The following is a 19,521-nucleotide window of genomic DNA, read 5'->3' as shown; positions in this document are numbered from 1 at the left end:
CGTGATATGGCTCCTAGCTGCTGCAAATTAGTTGTAGAATCCTTTGAACTAGCCACAACACTTAATGAAGCAGCTATCAATCTTTTTGCTTGACGACGCTGTTGAGCTCGGCGTTTTTGCGTAATAGTAAATGGTTCGGGTCTCTTAGGATGCACTACCTTTCGCCATTCTTTCTTGTGAACCTTCATGGGTGGCATCACAAGTCTCTCTTTAGCTAGAATAGGCTGAGAAATGGCACGAAACATGCCCGATTTCTCAGCCGACCAAACATAAATATTAGCGGAGTTCTTATCCAGAAGCTTTCTTCTTCGAAGGTTATTGCCTTTCCCATATATGATGTGTTTGTCCACTTGTCCAGCCTTACGATAAAGCTCTCTAAGCATTACGTTTGCCTCTCTTAACTTGTTAGGTTCACACTGAACCCCCCTGAGCATTCACGTTTCATGGTCTCGGATCTCGAGGATTGTAGGCATCATACCTCGACCTATGGTTCGAGATTGCACCCAACCCCTCGTGCTTTGTTTGAAGATGTAAAATCAACCTTGTAAGTAATTTTTTGCGCACTAGAATTCACATAAGTTCACTTTTGAGGCATGAAATCGGTCCCAAATTCGACCCCCCTAGAACTCGAGCTTTTGTTTCTTGACTCCATAGGCACATGCTGAGGAAGAAACTTGACCCCCGAGCTTTCAAGCGGCTTGAAGCATCGGTAATAAGCTCAACTTTCAGTCTTTTTTCGTTCTCCTTCGAATTCGAGCTTCTTAGTCTTTCTCCGCCTCGAGCTGGTTCTCCAAGGCCGAGTTCCTTAACATGCAGCAGCTGCTCTGAAGAGTCCACTTTGGTATCCACTTTTCTATAAGATGAGACTGATCAGTTTGGTGTGCCGTGCTTCCCTAAGCCGGTTGTGGTAAAGTTGACGGCTTGATCATCTCTTTTAGAACTAACTTTGCACAAGTCGAACATAATCTCTTTTCATTATTTACCACCTCGAGGAGCTCGGCCTTAACTTAACGACGCTAGCAAGAATAGGTTTCATGGTCAAAAATGGTCGTATATCAACTTCCACGGGCCTCTTTGCTGTTGTCGCTTGCTTTCATTGATGAAGTGGAAGAAATTACATCACTAACTCCTTGATTGGCATTAGCTTGATCTTCAAGATTAGTGAGATGGTTGTTGCTCAGTCTCTTTTCCAGGTTAATACTCCAAAATAGTGTCATTAACACCATGAGAGTCGAGTGCATCAACTCCCAACGAAAGCTGAGAAGAATTCGCCGCGCTCGGCTCTTGCGGCGAAATCGGTCTTGGCGGAATGATCTCATCTTGTGTCGACAGTCTATGATCGATCGTTTCTTCTTAAATTGGATGTTCCTCACATGGAGGCTGAGCTGAAAGTTCCCTGGCTAAATCAGTTTGTCGTAAAGGAACCGATTCATCCGCTAACTTGACTTCAAGGGTTGAGTTAGCTTATCCACTCTACCCTCGAGCATCGGTCATGAACATCTTGACCGACCTCTTTCTTCGGCGAAGACGATGGTGATGATGGAGTTGATGGAGCTTGCACCGGAGGCCAAGATGTAGGCGAAGGTGCCCACTGAGCTTTAGCTGCAATTTGATCTAAATTATATGTAATCTACAATCTCTCAAGCCAGTCATGTATTTCTTCCTCAAACAAGGATGATTGCGTCATCGACAATGAAGAACAACTCGATGGTTACACTGAGTGACTTGTCGATGTTGACGAAGGCGGCTAAAATTGAAGTTGAGGTAGAGGTGGTGCTTGTTGCACTTGTGGCTGAAGTTGAGTCTGCGCCGGAGATTAAGCTAGCGTTGGAGGCTGAGCTAGCGTTGGAGGCTAAGCCTAGACTGAAGGTTGAGGCAAAGCATATGGCGTCGCATATGATAAGGTGTGGGCGTATCTCGTCGTTGCTTGTTATGGATAAACCTCTGGCGAAGCTGAGTAGCTAGTCGATGATACCGCATAACTAATTGCTTGTGGCTGTGAATAATCATAACAATTGGACGACGGCAAATAGCCAGTTGATGGTGACGAATAAGTCGACGACATCGAATTGCAAGTCAATGGTGTCGAAGAATAATAAGTCGACGTCATTAAATTGCCGATCGATGATGTCAAATAATAGTAACCATACTCCATGATAGTAAAAGCACAAATTTAATGCGTCCTATCGATTCCCCGCTATGTCTCCACTATTCTTCGTGTTCTTCAAATTCCGAAATGAAGAAGCGGCCCAAGAGCATGCTTAGAGTCTCGGCTAGGTCTACTCAAAGGGATAAAGTTGAAAATTGAATCTGTTCACTGGCTTCTCATCTAAGTGAACCCTATGTGGACACTTATCTCAGCTACTGGTGCCAAAGAAAGTCAAAGGCTTGGCCTTGAGAGTTCAAGGTGAGAACATGTAGATACTTTAACAGAAATCGACCTACTAAAGCCGATTAATTCGATGGCTTGCGGCGATTGAAGATTGACTTATCCTAATGCATGAAGATAAATTGCGAGAATGTAAATGTGTGAAAAAAAGAAAGACAGAAAAATGTAGTGCGATTGATAGATGTGTCGAAGGAGGTTACAATGAAGTCCGAATCACGTATTTATAGTCGTTTACATGAAACAACTGAAAATCTCTCTAAATGGATACATCTATAATTATGAGATATCGATATATTGTTCAAATAGGAAATTGCCTACTTAGCCTACCTAGAAATAAAATAATAAAATTTATCAGAGAGGTATCAGACTTATTCATCATGTAAGCTTGAAGATTCCAGGAATATCACATGCTTGCTCACTAAGAATAATAGGCTGCCAAAGAAATTAAATCTCCACCGCCTCTGTTGAAAATTCCCACGTCCATGCATATATCTTCCATCACCTTGCTGGGCTTCTCTCAATTGGGCCTCTCTTTCTAAATGGGTTTGAATATATAAAATCTTGGGCCTCTTTCCTCACTAAGTCCTTCAATTAACCCAACCTAGCCCATTGTAATTGCAGTATTCTTCTCCAAATCCTACCCGATATTTCTCAAAAATCCGAGAAAATCATCGGGATACTACGTACACATTACGACTCAGCTAATTTCACATATTATGGAAAATGGGTGTAAACACATCCGAAGTAAAACGATATGGAAATGAAGATTACCTAAACATGCTGAACAACTTCTTTGTTCATCTGAATTAGCTAAAATATGTATCTAGGTATCCTTCAATATGTTCGAGAGAACTACAAGACAGTATTACAGGACGTGGGGAAAAATATCTTCAGTTACTCACGAACAATGATCTCATTTCAAGATTCTAACCAAACTCAAAACTGAAAATGAATTTGAAAAAACTTACAGAGGTGATACTCTGTAAATTCACCTGCAAATCGTCGAAGCAAAAACTAGTCACGTAAATTCAAATAAGCCATCCATCAAATGATGAAAAAGGGTTAAATCTCGAACACATTGCAGTTCCTTGAAATCACAGGTACACACTACAACCCGAAAATTTGCATCTTTTTGCATGATTCCATTTCTTGTCATGCTTAGCTAAACAGTGAGCACACCACATCAACTCAATTTCCCCTTCACATGTTCTGCCACTTCCAATGCAGAATTTCACTTGCATCACTTATCTCTAATCATATTCAATTCAAAGCTCCGACGCCCTGTGACCTTATCATGACATCAGTGCGGCAGAACAAAAAGGATACATCTCGGTGCCAATGCAACTGCATGAGTAGAGCTGTGGCCGGTGATCACTGTGGAATCAAATCTAACAAGATCCTAGACTCAGCCAATTCTTGGATGAAATATTCTAGCCAAAACCCAAATTTCCAACAATCATAGCTTGTGAGATCATTACAATTTGAGAATCGAGAACGACAACCTTCATGCCCTATATGTCCTACAACAGCCGACATATGTATAAATGTTCACTTTAGGAATAGGCATAGTAATTATTTCATTGTCGCTTTTCGCAATAGTTATTCTAACAATGTCAATTAACAAAGAAAATTAAAAGTACATATGATCCCCGATATAGAAGTACATATGTTAGGTTGAATCATTATGCGGTAAGGGCGGGATTTGCCACTGAACATGTCGCTTTGCTGAAGCTCGACATAGTCCTTGTACTTCGTCCCGATACAGGCTGCAGGCCTGACAATAGCATCGGTGATGGTTCATTCACCAAAGCAACGGATACTCCCTCGTGCTTTTATTGTTGGTGGAGTGGAGGTCGTCGGAGCACTGTCTCGACACAACGATGATCATACTCTACTTTATTAGTGGATTTCTATTTTAGTGTACTAGACTATTAACTTCCTTTATAATAAAAAAAAAGTTATAGTACTAATAATAAAATGAAATTGTCGGCGCTCATTTCTTGACTTGCCGGCATTTGATTTGCCAAAAAATTTCAAACCTGTTTAAATATATTTTCAGTCAATTGGAAAGATTTTTTTTTTCTGCCCTTACAAGGGAAAAATCTGAGGCACATTTCTCTTGCAATTGGAAAAATTACCAATAATGCTATTTATTTAGAATATAATTGACAAGCAAAATCTCTGGAAAGCAGAAAATGAAAATGGGATGGAGCTGGGCCACACTAAAAAAGAAGACGCTATCACCGCAAGGAAATGCCTCAAGCCCAAGAAGCCTAACAAGCCCATAAGAGGATGAAGGCCCAGCCCAAAAAGCAGCCCTCTTCCCTCGGACGGTGGCGGGCGCGCGCGGAGCCGCAAAGGGAAAACATAAGTGGCCGGAGGAGGTTGAGGAGAAGCTCGAGCTTGTACTCGTAGAGATGGAGCCGAGACGACGATCGCCACCACCACATGCTGCAGGTCTCTCTCGAACATCACAGCTAAACTAGTGTCCTTAGACTTGTGATTGTGATTGGCAGTTTGATAGTTGTCTGGAAATATTATCAGATTTTCAGTTTACTTGAATAAAATTACGGTGACATCACCCATCATTAGTTTTCCACCTCTTTCGAATTGGTAATTTGATAGTGGCCGGTGTTGTCTTTGTCGATCCCGTCTTCTGTTTTTGGAAGCTGCGTAGTGTTTCTTTTTCGGTAGGAGTCTCGTTCAATCAAGTCCTAAACATTCTCTTTATTAGAAAATAAAAACATTTTACTGAAATTAGAATTATCATAAACCGAGGTAACGATTAGGAATCTATTGATGAATCTATAGCCTCTTTGCTGAGAAAAGAAGAGAGAACGATTTTCGATTGCTTCAGAATCCGGAAATTAACCTCTTTTTCAGTACTTTCCATCGAAAAAGACCGAAGATTCCCCAAAAGAAAAAATCCTGGATGCTTCGTCCAAAAGCGCGCGAAGTGAGTACATCGATATTACGTGTACGTACTCAATGGCGGATCAATGGCGTAAGTTTTTAATCAAGTTTGGTATGGTCCTGCATGCATATATCTTTTGAGTGTTGCTATATCATTCTAATAATCCATTTAGAAATTCGTCTAATTCAAATACACATGATACGAGTCGTAATTTACACGATATTCAAGATTATTCAATATTTATGAGTAAAATTTTAAATTTGGGCCTTTTAGATGCATTACTTAAGGGGATATAACATTTCTGTTATTTTTATATTTTACTTGATGTTTAGTTAAAAAATTTACATCTCTAACTTGGTGCAATACTCTCATCTAATATTTTCTCGAAATGGCCATAATTTTCGAAAGGCCCATTTGGGATTGAAACAACGAATAGCCATCATCATAGGTTGTCGTGAAAGGGGACGAAGGAAGAGCTGGAAACCACGCAGGTCCAGCTACAATTGCCCAAAAAAAAAAACAAAAGAGGATAAATAAATATATAAAAAGAAATAAATAAATAGATGGGTTCCCCTACAAGTTTTTGTGTAATCTTAAAATGCACCCTACAATTTCAAGTCATCATTTTTTGCCCCCAAAATCCCATGTGTTGTTTTGATTCGCTACAAATGATAGATAGAGTTAATAGAATGAATTGCAACTGTATACTGCTCATGTAACTTGAAAGGCAAGAGCATTGTTAAGGGCTGCTGGTGTTTATTTCCGAGTATGTGCTTGCATTGCTCAATATATCTTGTCTTAACTCGTCGATTAACACCCCGTTTGGTTTTGCAATCTAATTTTAAGATTTTAACTCTAACTTTAACTCTACTCACTGCATAATAAAAATCAACTATTCCAATTCAAAAAGGTGAGCCCCATATATAAACTCACATACAACTCAATTATACTCAATTTAATTTTTAATACTAAATTCTCTCAATTATTCATTATTTTTTTAACAATTCAACAACAAAATTTATTACACAATCATCACTTTCTCTTAATTATTAATTACTTTTTCATACTTTTTCTCATAATTCAACAACACAATTATTACAATCCAATTAAAATCAAAACTCAACTCTATTTGATTCTAAAACCAAACACACCAGACTTTATTTGGAAAATGTTAAATTGTGCTTATTTAGGGACAGTTTGAGATGAGTTATGAAAATTTAAGGAACGAAACGAGACAACTTAAATCATGTGGTACATTTCCACTATGCAACAGCTGCGGATTGAATTTTGCCTTGTAAATTATTAATTAAAATTTTTAATTAAACTACATTTAATTTGGTTAATTAGTGGTTAGGCGCCTTAAATGACAACTGTGATTGTGCCATTTAATAATGTTTCCAAGTGATGGCCCTCGTTATTTTATTTCACGGTTTTTATTAATAAAACTGAGAATCCCATTTTGACTCTTGCCCCCAATCTCAAGAGGAAATCTATGCCAGGCATCATTTTAATATGTTCCATTACATATTTATCGCGATTCTCATGGATGACGGTAAATTTCAGTTTCGCCCTTTATCGCATATCAAACACTTTTTTTATGGTTGAATTGTATATCAAGCACTTAATTTGGTATGCACTTATCATCAATGAATTACTTATTTGAATATTTCGATAAACAGACCGAAAAAAAAAAGAAAAAAAAAGGTAATGACCTGACATACTTGTAAAGTAAAATTGATATTTGATTTTAGAGTTGAGTAGAATTGAATTTAACTTTTAATTGGTTTGTAATGATAGTGTTGTTGAATTATGAGAAAAAATGTGAAAAAGTAATGAATAGTTAAGAGAAAATAATGATTGTATTTTTTAATTGTGAGAAAAATAATGAATAGTTGAAAATAAATAATGATTGTATTGTTAAATTGTGAAAAAAAGTAATGAATAATTGAAAAAATTTAGTATTAAAAATTGAATTAACTGGTTAAAAAATTTTAAAAAATAGAAAAGTAATAATTGTGTTATTTAATTAAAGATAAGGAGAGTTAAGTAGAGTGAAGTAGAGTTAAAATTGGTTCGTAAAATCAAACGGAAAGTTTCATTTTTCTTTTAAGATTATTGATTAATATATATACTTATATATATATATATATATATTTTACACATGTGGTTGACAATTAAAATAATCAAAAGTACGAGGGGCATATAAGTCATAAAAATTCCAACTGTCACCTGGTCTCTGCTAAATCTCGTCGTCACTTTCCTTTTCAGTGTCTTCACTCACTCCCCGTACTCCTCACTCCTCACTCTACTGCTCATCTCAGTCCCAACTCCCCCCGCCGGCCGCCTTCCTCCGCCATGAAACCGCTGCCGCCGCCTGCATTTCTCGCCGGAGTCTTCTGTCTCCTCCTCTTCCTCCAATCAAGCAGCTCTGCCGCCGCCGCGACGACCGCCGCCCCTTCTACCCACCACGTCTCCCCCACCGCCTCCCCAGCAAACCGCTCCGCCCCCACCCCCACCGCCTCCCCGGCGGCCCCATCCCCCACCGCCGCGCCCACCACCCCCGCCAGCTCCTCCTCCTCCACCCTCGACCCCAAGCAGCTCACCGCTCTCCAGTCGCTCAACATACCCACCTCCCGGGACCCCTGCACAAAGCAGCCGGGAACCGCCACCTGCGACGCCGGCAAGCCCTTCCGCCACCTGGTCTCCCTACGCCTCGCCAACTGCTCCGCCGACTCGGTGGCCCTCTCCTTCACCGCCCTCAAGGCCCTCTCCACCCTCCAGTCCCTCTCCTTCTTCAACTGCCCTGTCTCCGCCGTTCGCTTCCCCTCTGATCTCGCCCTCAACCTCCGCTCATTCTCCGCCGTCCGCTCCCTCCACCACCTCACCGGAATCTGGCTCTCCCGCCTCGTCAACGTCACGGACCTCACCGTCTCCGACGTCCCCGTCAATGCCTCCGGCCCTTACGTTATCCTCGGAAACCTCAAGTACCTCAAGTCCATCACTGTCTCTCGCGCAAACCTCACCGGAAACCTCCCGAAACACTGGCAGTCAAACCTCACCCACATCGATTTCTCCGGCAATCAGCTCAAGGGGAGGATCCCCAATTCCATAACTCTGCTCGAGAACCTCCAGAGCTTGAATCTCTCCTCGAATCAGCTCAACGGAGAGATCCCCACCGAAATCGGGGACCTGATCAGGCTAAAGAACTTAACTTTGAGCTCCAATTCTCTGTCGGGATCCGTCCCGGAGTCAATGTCTGCGATTCCCGGGCTAGTCTCGGTCGATCTGAGCTCGAACCAGCTCAACGGGACCTTGCCGAGGTTCTTCTCCGGGATGAAGAACCTCAAGTACTTAAACCTCGCGGGCAACAACTTCCACGGCGTGATGCCCTTCAACGAATCCTTCATCAAGAAACTGACTGTTTTCAAGATCGGGGAGAACTCCAACCTCTGCTACAACCACTCGACTTTCCCCTCGAAGATGAAGCTCGGGATCGCCCCATGCGACAAGCACGGTCTGCCCGTGTCACCTCCGCCGGCAAAGGGCGACTCCACTGCCGATGACGACACTTCGGATTACAACGACGACAGTGGAGATTCGAGCAGCAAGAGCGAGCATCATCACGGGCCTAGTAAGTTTGTTCTCGGAGTGGCAATTGCTCTTGCTTCCATAGTGTTCCTAATCGTGTTCTTGGTACTCCTCTCAAAATGCTGTAAATGATTAATCCATCGATACCGAACCTTCCGTTGGGTTGTAGAGTAGGAAACAATTGGTGAATTTGTGGAGAATTCTTCTTTCGATTGGTTCGATTTGTTAAAATTAATTACGTTACATACATAACTTTGGTTGGTAAATTGAGAAGACAAAATTACGGGCAGGAGACAGAAGTTCATGTAGTTTTTGCTGTTCTTTGGTATTTGCTTGTCTGAAAAAGTTGCAGTAATTTAAGTTTTCTTGTAAATTTGGAAGTTGTTTGTGGTCTGTCATTATAGTTTTATAAGCTGGCATTACTGCAAACTGAGAAGTGGTTGATGGAAAATTCATAAGGTTACAATTATGAATTCAATTATTTGTGCTTTCGGTATATAATACGCCTAAAGTTTCCGACATTCCACGTACGATGTTTTTTTTACGTATATTGCAACTCTGTTACCCGCCCTGGTTGATGTTTTATGTTATCAGATACCTTGATGTGGACATTTATGGAAGTTGTTTTATACCAACTTAGCAAGTATCATCTCGACGAGTTGAATTGATGGGGTCGGTTTCATTAATTCGAAGGCCCATGTATAGACTTCACTGCTCTAGATTATTTTCATTATACAAAGAGCTTAAGGAGTGTGAATCAACTTGATGGAAGTAAATTGGTAAGTTCAGTTGACCCGACTGATTTAGGAAAAAGGTAAAGAAGAAAAATGATAGCTTCTTAATCGCCATCATGCATCCATGTGATGTTTTTATGACCAGAAGAAGTAACAAAAGCTCCGAGAAAGGAATGGCATGCTCTTCGGGCAACTTCGCATGGAAGACTTTGATGATATTTTAATGCACTTGCTCGTATCAAATCGTTTATTGCCTTGAGTAGTGCCGTGTAAGCAAAATTTAGAGATAATGTACGTTTGTTACAAAGGAATCTAGAAGTCGAGAGGTTTTATGATGTAAAGCGGAGCTGATAATTATTTGTCGGTCGATACTAGCAATCGATGTGTTCTAGAGTGTACAGGGTGTCTTCGAAGGCGAGTTCAAGAAACAAACCGTTTACCCGAAGTGGCAATAACATCATTGATTGGTCTTGGGCCATGAAGAAATGATAATTGAAATCATGTCCTCTGAGATTTAGCAGACTCGGGAAGAAACGGTTTTGAGTATGATATTTGAGCATTCGTTAATCCTTAAATAGAAAGATCAAGAAAACGAGTACGGAGAATTAGCACAGTGACTACGCCCTCCTCGATTCTTTGAAAAAAGGATCTCGGATTTAATTCTCCCTAATGAGACTTGTATATTCTTTATTGTCTTTTTTTTTTTGGTGACAAAGGAGGTTCATGTGTTTAGTACAATTAAATAAAAATCTTAATAACTAATAAAAGGGCACCGATAATCCCATTGAATATCGAATGTGAAACCTCTTAATTGTCCGGCGAAGGCGTGCGACATTGCAATACTCTTTGATTTTTTGTTGTCTTTTTTTACCTGGTCGTTTTCTTTGGGACCCTCGCTTGTGATAACAAAAATCGACATAGAGAATTCCCAACTTCCCTAATCAGAGGTTAATAAAAGCCAATCTAAATATGTGACACTTATTCACCCCAACAAAAAGAAAAAAAAAAATTGTAACCCTTACAATCAAGCAAATCATATCGCCAAATCAATTTCCGGAATATTATCGAGTTATTATTTTTTTTTCAGTAAACTTATCGAGTTATACCAATAGCATCTAATAGTATAGTAACAGTTTGAAGGCAACGACAACCTGGATTCACATAAAACTCTGAGACAACATCTGATGAATCAAAATTTTTTTAACCGATTTTATGTTCGTATTTGTGTTTCCTCTTAAGACTTTATGTCCGAATTTAGAAATGCAGTTGCATCTTTTTAAACCCTTAAAACTCCGGCGCAAATCAAATGCTTGAATATATACAGTTGCATTGAGTAAGTCGTAGCTTTAGTAACTGTTCATCGAGGTCCTGAAAGTTCAATAGCTTCGATAATGAACGAAGAACCTTCATGGTTGTCGCTGTAATTACGGGAGAAACTGCATGCCGTTGGGTCCTCGGCATTGGTATTGTCTCCGCCTTGCAGCTCCTCCAGGTTTTCCAACTGTCCTAGACACTCCAAGACCTTCAGGATCTCTGACATCCTCGGCCTTAGGTTGGGGTGCGATTGAGTACATTGGAGAGCTAGTTCGACCACCTTCTCAAGCTCCAGTGCATCAAAACAGCCTCTGAGGTCCCGATCTACGATCACCTCGAGTCTTTTCTCTTCGTGCAAAGTCCTCACCTACAAAATTCGACAAAAATATAGCCAACACACATTTCCGTTATCATTTTCATTATATGAAATGAAAAACTGGAAAAGTTTTCCGAGCATGAGTCGAAGAACCCATGCCACTTCGGTCGGATACTTTACTTACCCAATCAAGAATCATTCCTTTCTGAATCTGCCCGTTCCCTGCATCTAATGCCTTTTGCCCTGTTATTAGCTCCAACAGCAGTATCCCGAACCCAAAAACATCAGTCTTTTCTGAGGACTGCCCAGTCGAGAGATACTCAGGGGCTATGTGTCCCACGGTACCACGTACCGCTGTGGTGACATGTGAATCCCTCCGGTCCAAAAGCTTTGCTAGGCCAAAATCTCCCACAACTGCCTCGAAACTCTCGTCGAGCAGGATGTTCGCAGCTTTGACATCGCGGTGGATTATCTTCGGGTTGCACTGCTCGTGCAGGTACAAGAGTCCACGGGCCGTCCCAAGAGCTATACGCGTCCTTCTGTTCCAATCCAGTGAAGGCCTCTCTCGGCAAGAGTCTATATTGAAGAGACATCCACCATTAATTCAGTTTTCTTCGTAGTTTGTTAGCTGTACAAACAATTAAAGAGAACCTGAGACAAAAGTCGTGAAAAGAACCTCTCAGGCGATCGGCAACACTTCCATTTGGCATGTATGGGTAGATGAGCAATCTCTCTTCGGGGGTCATGCAAAAACCGTATAAACGCAATAGGTTCCGATGAAGGGCCAATCCAATCATCTCAACTTCAGTCTGAAACTGAACCTCTCCCGTATAGTTCGGGTCCTTAAGCCGTTTCACTGCCACCATTGTATTGTCTGGAAGAGTCCCTTTATAGACAACTCCAAACCCTCCTTGCCCGAGTATGTTCTTCGGGCTGAAATTGCCTGTGGCAGCTTGGAGTTCCCGAAAGGGGAACCTTTTCAGATGCCCAATTTCAAGCTCGTAATCTTGTTGTACTGCAAATAGAAAAACATGTTACTGTTTGACCTTAATGGGCTAAAACAGTAGTCTCCTTGGAAAGTATGACGCACCATATGAGGTGAAGAGAAGACGTGATCGGTACCAATGGATTCCACAAACTATCAACACCACAGAAATGACGAACGTGCAGCTAACCCCCGCGGCAAGGGAAATAATCCATCTCTTGCGATTACTTTTTCCTGGAGGCACAGTTGTTCCTGTTCCTGTTCCTGCAGTTAAAATTATGATAATTCTTTGAGTCATTGAATCATTAACACAGAGATTAGTATTGACAACTTAAAGATTACCATTGATAGGTTTCGAATCGCCTTCACAAGTCTGTGGATTGCACAAGAAGCTATTCCCTTTTACACTGAAAAAGAGATGGAGAAACTGTCAAAGAGACTTGATTTGACAAAATCTTTTTCACACTATCGAACATAAAAGTTAGAAAATGGAGACTACACTCAAAACCGGAACATTTTACCATTCATACAGAAAATTACTGAGGTTGAGTCTTAAAACAGGATATGGAAATAAAAGTACCGAGCAGTACGAAAACTGCATTCGACTCTATTTGCCACTTTCCTACACTGAACATGACTTATAAGGCTCACCTGTAGCCCTTTGCTAGGATTTTCGGGGTGGGACCACTGAGGTTGTTGAATGATAAATCCCTGCAAGACATGGTTCCGGTAAATTAAAGCATGCTCTCCAGCCTGAGGAGGGAATAGAAAGGAATCCATAATGGAAGGAAAAGTCTTACAGGAAAGAAAGACCGGTGAGATTTGCGACAAAGCTAGGAATCTGTCCCGTTAACTTGTTTCGATTCAACCGCCTGAATGACTTAATGAGGCGGACAGTTAGTTTCCCACACAACCAATAAACCGCAAAATTAACTTATCTTAATTACTTAACTTTACTTTTCTCTCAATTTAATAACACAATTAATACTTTTCTTTTTCAAATTCTCTTTCTTACTTTTTCTTATATATTATTACCATGAATTTTTTAATACTAAATTCTTTCAACTATTCAACAATTTTTCCTCAATTTCAACAATTTTTTTTTTCAATTCAATAATACAATTATTACTTTTTTATTTTCTTCTTTAAATTCTCGTACATACTTTTTTTCCAACTACTTTTGTTTTCATCTCATCAAATCAAACTAAATTAAATTAAATCAAATTTAATTTTGTTACCAAACGCAATGTAAGACTTTCACGATTAAGTTTATACTCACAGGTAAGTTAGATGGGTAAGGTAGCCCAGGGAGCTCGGGATTTCGCCATCGATTTGGTTTCCCGACAGATCGAGAGTTTGGAGCTGGGACAGCTTTCCTATCTCGACCGGAATAGGGCCAGACAACTGATTGTTCTGAAGCAGCCTTGAAAGATGACAGACGAAGTCAGACAGCAAAAGAGAGCAATATGCTCACTATGTTTTCTAGGACTGATGAGACAAGACAACGTGCTTACAATGTTTTTAGGTGAGTCAGGTACCCAATGCTGGGTGAGAGCGTTCCTGATAAACCCGTGCTGGCCATCTCACTATGGAAAGCAATCCAATCCAATGAATGCAGCCATAAGTATGAGCAGCAGAAGCATTGGCGGGGCAAAAAGGAAATGAGGAAGCAGACTTACAGAGAGACCACAAAACCCTCAGCAGAGCAACCCACCATGTTCCAAGTACATGGATCCACAGAGTTAATGTCCCAACCACTCAACACTAGGAACTTATCCACCATTTTGCTCTTCACTAACATCAAAGCAGCCACTGTTTCATTCACAGAGATTGCCCCCAATGAGTGGTTTCATTCACATGAGAACAGGAAAAACAGGGAAAAAGACGTCATTTTTACCTTCAAAGTTGACACCCTTTGGGGAAAGGAGACTGTCAGAGGCTCTAACAGGGGAAGAGAGGAGAAAGTTGTAGCAGAGAAGGGACAGAAAAAACTGAACGTTTGCCATGAAGAGGCTACAAATAAGAGGATTAGCTGCAAAAGAAGAACTGGGTTGATTGATTTTCAAGTCATTACTAACAAAATACCTTCTTTGACACCAAACCTTATTGCCCAGCAAACCCTTTTTGCTCAGACATCAGGTTCTGATTACATATGGATTATTTGGGAGACTGTTATTAAAATGTACTAATTAGTTGTTAACTTATTCATATTTGTTTCCTCCCCAGAGCCTCGAGTAACCAACCAAGACTGCTTGAGACAGTATCGTGGGAAACTAAGAAAACAGTAATTTAGTAATTTAATAGGTGGCATCGGGGAGGGAGTCAAATGGGGATGCTTAAAGAAATGATATTCATGAATGAGCGGTCTGAGAAAGGAAGACCAGGAAAATGGAAAAAAAAACAGTATTTTGCATGTTAGAGTACTCTTTGAGAATTGGGAAGAGTAGGGAAGGATCTTGAGATTTGGGAATGACAGAGATTGTCCCCTTGTCCTCAGTGGGATAGCATGTTTATCGATGTTATATATTTTTGCGAGTTGGTCATATTTTTAATTATATAGCAAGATTTATGAATATAATATAATAAAATAAAACTTTTTTTAATTAATAAAAATGTACTAATAATCTCATTAAGTATCGAAAATGAAATATTTATATTATCGGGCTGAGTTCATCATAGTCATTTTGGTGTTGTTCGGCAGCTCGCGAAATTTCTGCAACATAAGCCTTGTTTTGTTCCTTTTTCTTTTTAGGGTGGAATATCAGTAGCATTGTTTTGTTTTGGTATATGCAAAAAATAGTAAATGATACGAGGAATGACAAACAGGAGGGTCTTGCCGATTCCTAGTTTCCTATCAACATGGTGTCCCTCTTAGTAGAGGGGCGTGAAATCGCGTGATCGATCAATGGATGGGGGAATTGCATGAATTACGAGACTCGTGGCTTTAATGGTCACATGCATGTGTCATGGGCTTGCTATTTTATCTAGCGTTCTCTACCCGTGCGGCCCTAGAATCACTATTCTAGGCAGTCTTTTCATTCACAGAACTTTTAGAGAGAGAAACTAGAGAGAGAAGCTCTGAAAAATTATATTTGTATTACTTTTTCAAGTGTGTCTACAATTGAGAAGATGATACCCTTATATAGGCACTCGGTATTTAATGTACATCCAACTACTTCTACCGTCTATTGGTATAAATGCAATTATCCTAACTAATGAGATTAATTATAGAAGGATCGGGAAACTTCTAGAAGGTTCGGGGACCGAGGCTCTCTAGAAGACTCTATCGCACGTATTCCCTAGCAAACCTCAACAACTTTGGGCTCCCTCGATCATCTTTGATGTTAGGAAGGTCCGTTCGTAACATTCTCCCCCACCTATTCTGGCGACGCCCTCGTCGCATTCTCTGCATAAAAAGTCTCGATCTGCTTTGTGAACTGCCACAAGTCTTTGGCAGGTTCCCAACTTGCCTCACTCTCGGGTAACCTCTTCCATTTGATGAGGTACTTACGCTTCGACTTGCACCAATGTTTCCTCACGACCCGATCAACCAAGATTTGCTCGACATCCTGGTCGTATGCCACCTTAGCCCCAATTGGTGCACGCGAGGACTCGGCCCTGTTTGGATCTTCCTTGTCTTCCTGGAACGGCTTTAGCATACTCACGTGGAATACCGGGTGGAGCTTTAGCTTCTCAGGGAGTTCCACCTTGTACGCCACGTTACCTACGCGCTGGAGGACTTGGAATGGGCCCTCGTATCTCCGTGTAAGGCTCTTGTGCACGTCCTTGTGTCGGAGAATGTTGTGTAGCTTCACCAACACAAGGTCGCCCACACTATACTCGATGTGATGACACTTCTTATCGGCCCACTTCTTCATTTGCTTCGTCGCCCTGTTGAGGCAAGACCGTGCCAAGTCCGCCTCTTCTTGCCAACTCTTGGCGAGCTTGTATGTCGCTAGGCTATTCCCCTTGTAGCCCGATGCCACCGTACTCGGGGTTGATGGCTGCTGGCCCGTCACAATCTCGAAGGGACTTTTGCTGGTGGACTCGCTCCTTTGTAGGTTATAGGAGAATTGGGCTGCATCGATCATCGTCGCCCAATCCTTTTGCGTTGTGCTCACGTAGTGTCGTAAGTACAACTCCAAGAGTGCATTCACCCTCTCCGTTTGGCCGTCGGTTTGAGGATGGAGACTTGTAGAGAAGTTCAAGCTCGTGCCCAAAAGCTTGAAGAGCTCAGTCCAGAATCGCCCCGTGAATCGAGGATCACGATCACTCACTATCGTGGTCGACACGCCCCAATACTTGACCACGTGCTTCATGAAGAGTCGGGCTGCCTCTTCCGCTGGGCAGTCTTTCTTGGCCGAGGTGAACGTTGCATACTTCGAGAATCGATCAACCACGACCATCAACGTTTGACATCCCTCCGACTTCGGAAGGTTGACTATGAAATCCATTGAAACACTCTCCTAAGGACGCTCTGGAATGGGGAGAGGCTCGAGGAGTCTTGCGGGCGACTTCTGCTCTATCTTGTCTTGTTGACACACAAGACAAATCTTCACGAAAGTCTCCACATCATCCCGTAGTTGGGGCCAATGGTACTGCTCTTCGATGAGTGCCAAAGTGCGGTGAATCCCCGGGTGACCAGCCCACTTTGAGTCATGGCACTCCCGTAGAATCTCCCGCCTGAGGTTGTCATAGAGCGGCATGTAGACTCGACGACCCTTGGTGTAAACAAGGTCGTCCTCGCACCAAAATTGCCGTGACTTCCCTTCGCGAGCGAGCTCCAAGAGAATGCGGGCTTTAGCGTTATGCTGCAGCCCTTCCTTGATCCGACCCAACAATGGACTCTCAAGTTGGCTGATCGCGGCGAGTTCCATCCGTCGACTCAGTACATCAGCCACGGCATTGGTCCTCCCTGACTTATACTCCATCACCAAATCGAACTCGGCCAGGAAATCTTGCCAACGAGCTTGCTTCGGGGATAACTTCTTTTGCGTCTGGAAGTAACTCGTGGCAATATTGTCCCTCCTTACAACGAACTTTGAGCCCAAGAGATAGCGCCTCCAAGTCTGGAGACAATGCACCACCGCCGTCATTTCATTCTCTTGGACCGTATACCGCCGCTCCACGTCACTAAGCTTCCGGGACTCAAACGCGATGGGGTGGCCATCTTGCATCAGCACCCCGCCGATAGCGAAATCCGAGGCATCCGTCTCCACCTCGAATGACTTCTCATAACAAGGCAACGCGAGAACGGGCTCATCCGTGACAACCCGCTTCAAGCGATCAAAAGCTGCTTGACATTCGTCTGTCCACTCCCAGGCTGGAGCCTTCTTCAAGAGGTCCATGAGTGGCACGGTGATACTTGAGTAGCCCTCAATGAACCGTCAATAATAGTTGGCGAGACTAAGGAACGAACGCAATTCTGTCACCTTGGTTGGCGATTCCCACTCCATGATCGAGGCCACCTTCGATGGAACCATTCGAACTCGACCTCCACCAACGATGTGGCTGAGAAAAGGGACTTCCCTCTTAGCGAATGCACACTTCTCCCTCTTCACGTACAAGGAGCTCTCCTGAAGCACCTCGATCACCTGTTTCAAGTGCTCGACGTGGTCCTCGAGTGACCGGCTATACACAACGATATCATCAAGATAAACCACCACAAATCGATCAAGGAACGGGTGGAGTACCTTATTCATGAGGGTGCAAAAAGTGGCTGGTGCATTAGTCAGCCCAAAGGGCATGACAAGGAACTCGTAGGAACCGTATCACGTTATGCATGCGGTCTTAGGCTCGTCCCCCTCCACGATCCGCACTTGGTAGTACCCCGACCGCAGATCCAACTTAGAGAACCACTGAGCTTCCCCAAGCTGGTCAAAGAGATCCGCAATCAATGGTATATGGTACTTGTTCTTGACCGTTAACTTGTTCAGTGCCCGGTAGTTTATACACATTCGTAGCGATTCGTCGTGCTTCTTTTGGAAGAGCACCGGGGCACCGAACGGGGCCTTCGAAGGTCGGACATAGCCAGCATCAAGCAACTCCTTGAGCTGCCTCCTCAATTCCGCCAACTCTGGCGGTGCCATCCGGTAAGGAGCCATGGCGGGTGGCTTAGCATCGGGCACCAACTCGATCGGGTGATCCACCTCCCTCTTAGGTGGAAGCTTCTTCGGAAGTTCCGTCGGCATCACATCCTTGAAGGAATCGAGGACTTGGGCGACCTCCGCTGGTACGTGGTCTCCCGAGCCCGCATCCTCATCTACCTTTAAGGCCGCAAGGTGCGTGACTTCTCCTTTATGGATCCCTCGATTCAGTTGCATGGCCGACAAGGTCTTTTGCCCATTTCTCATCGACCGCTTGACCGGCACCACGCATTGGCACTTAGCATCCAACACACAGATGCAATCCGCGAATGGGACGAGTAGTGCATCGATCCTGTCAAGGAAATCCATCCCAATAACAAAGTCGTAATCATCAAGAGGGATTACCTCAATAGTTTTCTTTCCGCTCCACTGCCCGATCCGGATATCCACATCCTTAGCAACACCGCATGTCGGGACTTCTTCAGAATTCACCATCTTGAGCCGCCCCCTTGTCCTTTCAACGCGAAGTCCCAGCTTCTTTGCGCCTTCTTCAGATATGAAGAGGTTGGATGCTCCTGTGTCAACGAGAGCACTAAATGCCTTCCCGGCAATTTCAACATCCGCGAACATGAGCCCCTTCGATCGATTGGCCTTCCTGGTCGTAATGGAGCTAAGGATACGTAGCGAGCCCAACCGTGTCTCCTCTTCCTTTTCCTCATCGGCTTTCACCAACGCCTCGAGCTTGGCTTTGGTAGGGCATTCTCGAGCCATGTGCGGACCATCGCATAAGAAACACTTGAGCATCCGCTCATCCTTCCCCTTTGGCTTGCTCGACCCCGCCTTGTCCTTGAAAGTTGACTTGGTCTTCATGCCGCCATTGGATCGGTGGAACTTCTCTTTATCTCCCCCACCTTTGGGCTTGCCCTTCTCTTTCGAGTCGGACTTGCTTGATGAGCGGAATTCCACCAGTGACTCCGCCGTCGACATAGCCTTGTGCAGATCTTGCACACCGCGGCGTTGCAGCTCTTGCTTAGCCCACGGTTTCAGCCCATCCATGAACTAGAAGAAGGCTTCTTTGTCAGTCAGCGATGGAATCTGAAGCATGAGTTCCGTGAGCTGCCGCACATACTCCCGAAGTTCACCCTTATGCTCCAAGCGTCGAAGCTTGGCGCGAGCTTCATCCTCCGCATACTCA

General features: G+C 43.0%; 2 protein-coding genes across 2 annotated transcripts; one reads left to right on the top strand and one right to left on the bottom strand.

Moving 5' to 3' along the window:
• The first annotated feature begins 7,557 nt into the window (after positions 1-7,557).
• LOC116202204 (receptor-like protein 51) lies at positions 7,558-9,412 on the top strand. Its single transcript, XM_031533641.1, has one exon. The coding sequence runs from the start codon at positions 7,659-7,661 to the stop codon at positions 9,021-9,023; it is 1,365 nt and encodes a 454-aa protein (XP_031389501.1). The 5' UTR covers positions 7,558-7,658; the 3' UTR covers positions 9,024-9,412.
• Positions 9,413-10,782: 1,370 nt separating this feature from the next.
• Positions 10,783-14,371, bottom strand: LOC116204809 (probable LRR receptor-like serine/threonine-protein kinase At5g45780). The gene is made up of 11 exons (XM_031537120.1): positions 14,138-14,371; positions 13,920-14,052; positions 13,755-13,826; positions 13,520-13,663; positions 13,041-13,112; positions 12,892-12,951; positions 12,583-12,647; positions 12,346-12,504; positions 11,932-12,270; positions 11,440-11,831; positions 10,783-11,306 (listed from the first exon to the last, which is right to left on the bottom strand). The coding sequence occupies exons 1-11, from the start codon at positions 14,244-14,246 to the stop codon at positions 10,983-10,985; spliced, it is 1,869 nt and encodes a 622-aa protein (XP_031392980.1). The 5' UTR covers positions 14,247-14,371; the 3' UTR covers positions 10,783-10,982.
• Positions 14,372-19,521: the final 5,150 nt, after the last annotated feature.

Source organism: Punica granatum, chromosome 4, assembly GCF_007655135.1.
Source record: "Punica granatum isolate Tunisia-2019 chromosome 4, ASM765513v2, whole genome shotgun sequence".
NCBI classification, from domain to species: Eukaryota; Viridiplantae; Streptophyta; class Magnoliopsida; order Myrtales; family Lythraceae; genus Punica; species Punica granatum.
The sequence above is the reverse complement of the archived record's forward strand: the minus strand, read 5'-3'. Positions and strand labels throughout refer to the sequence as shown.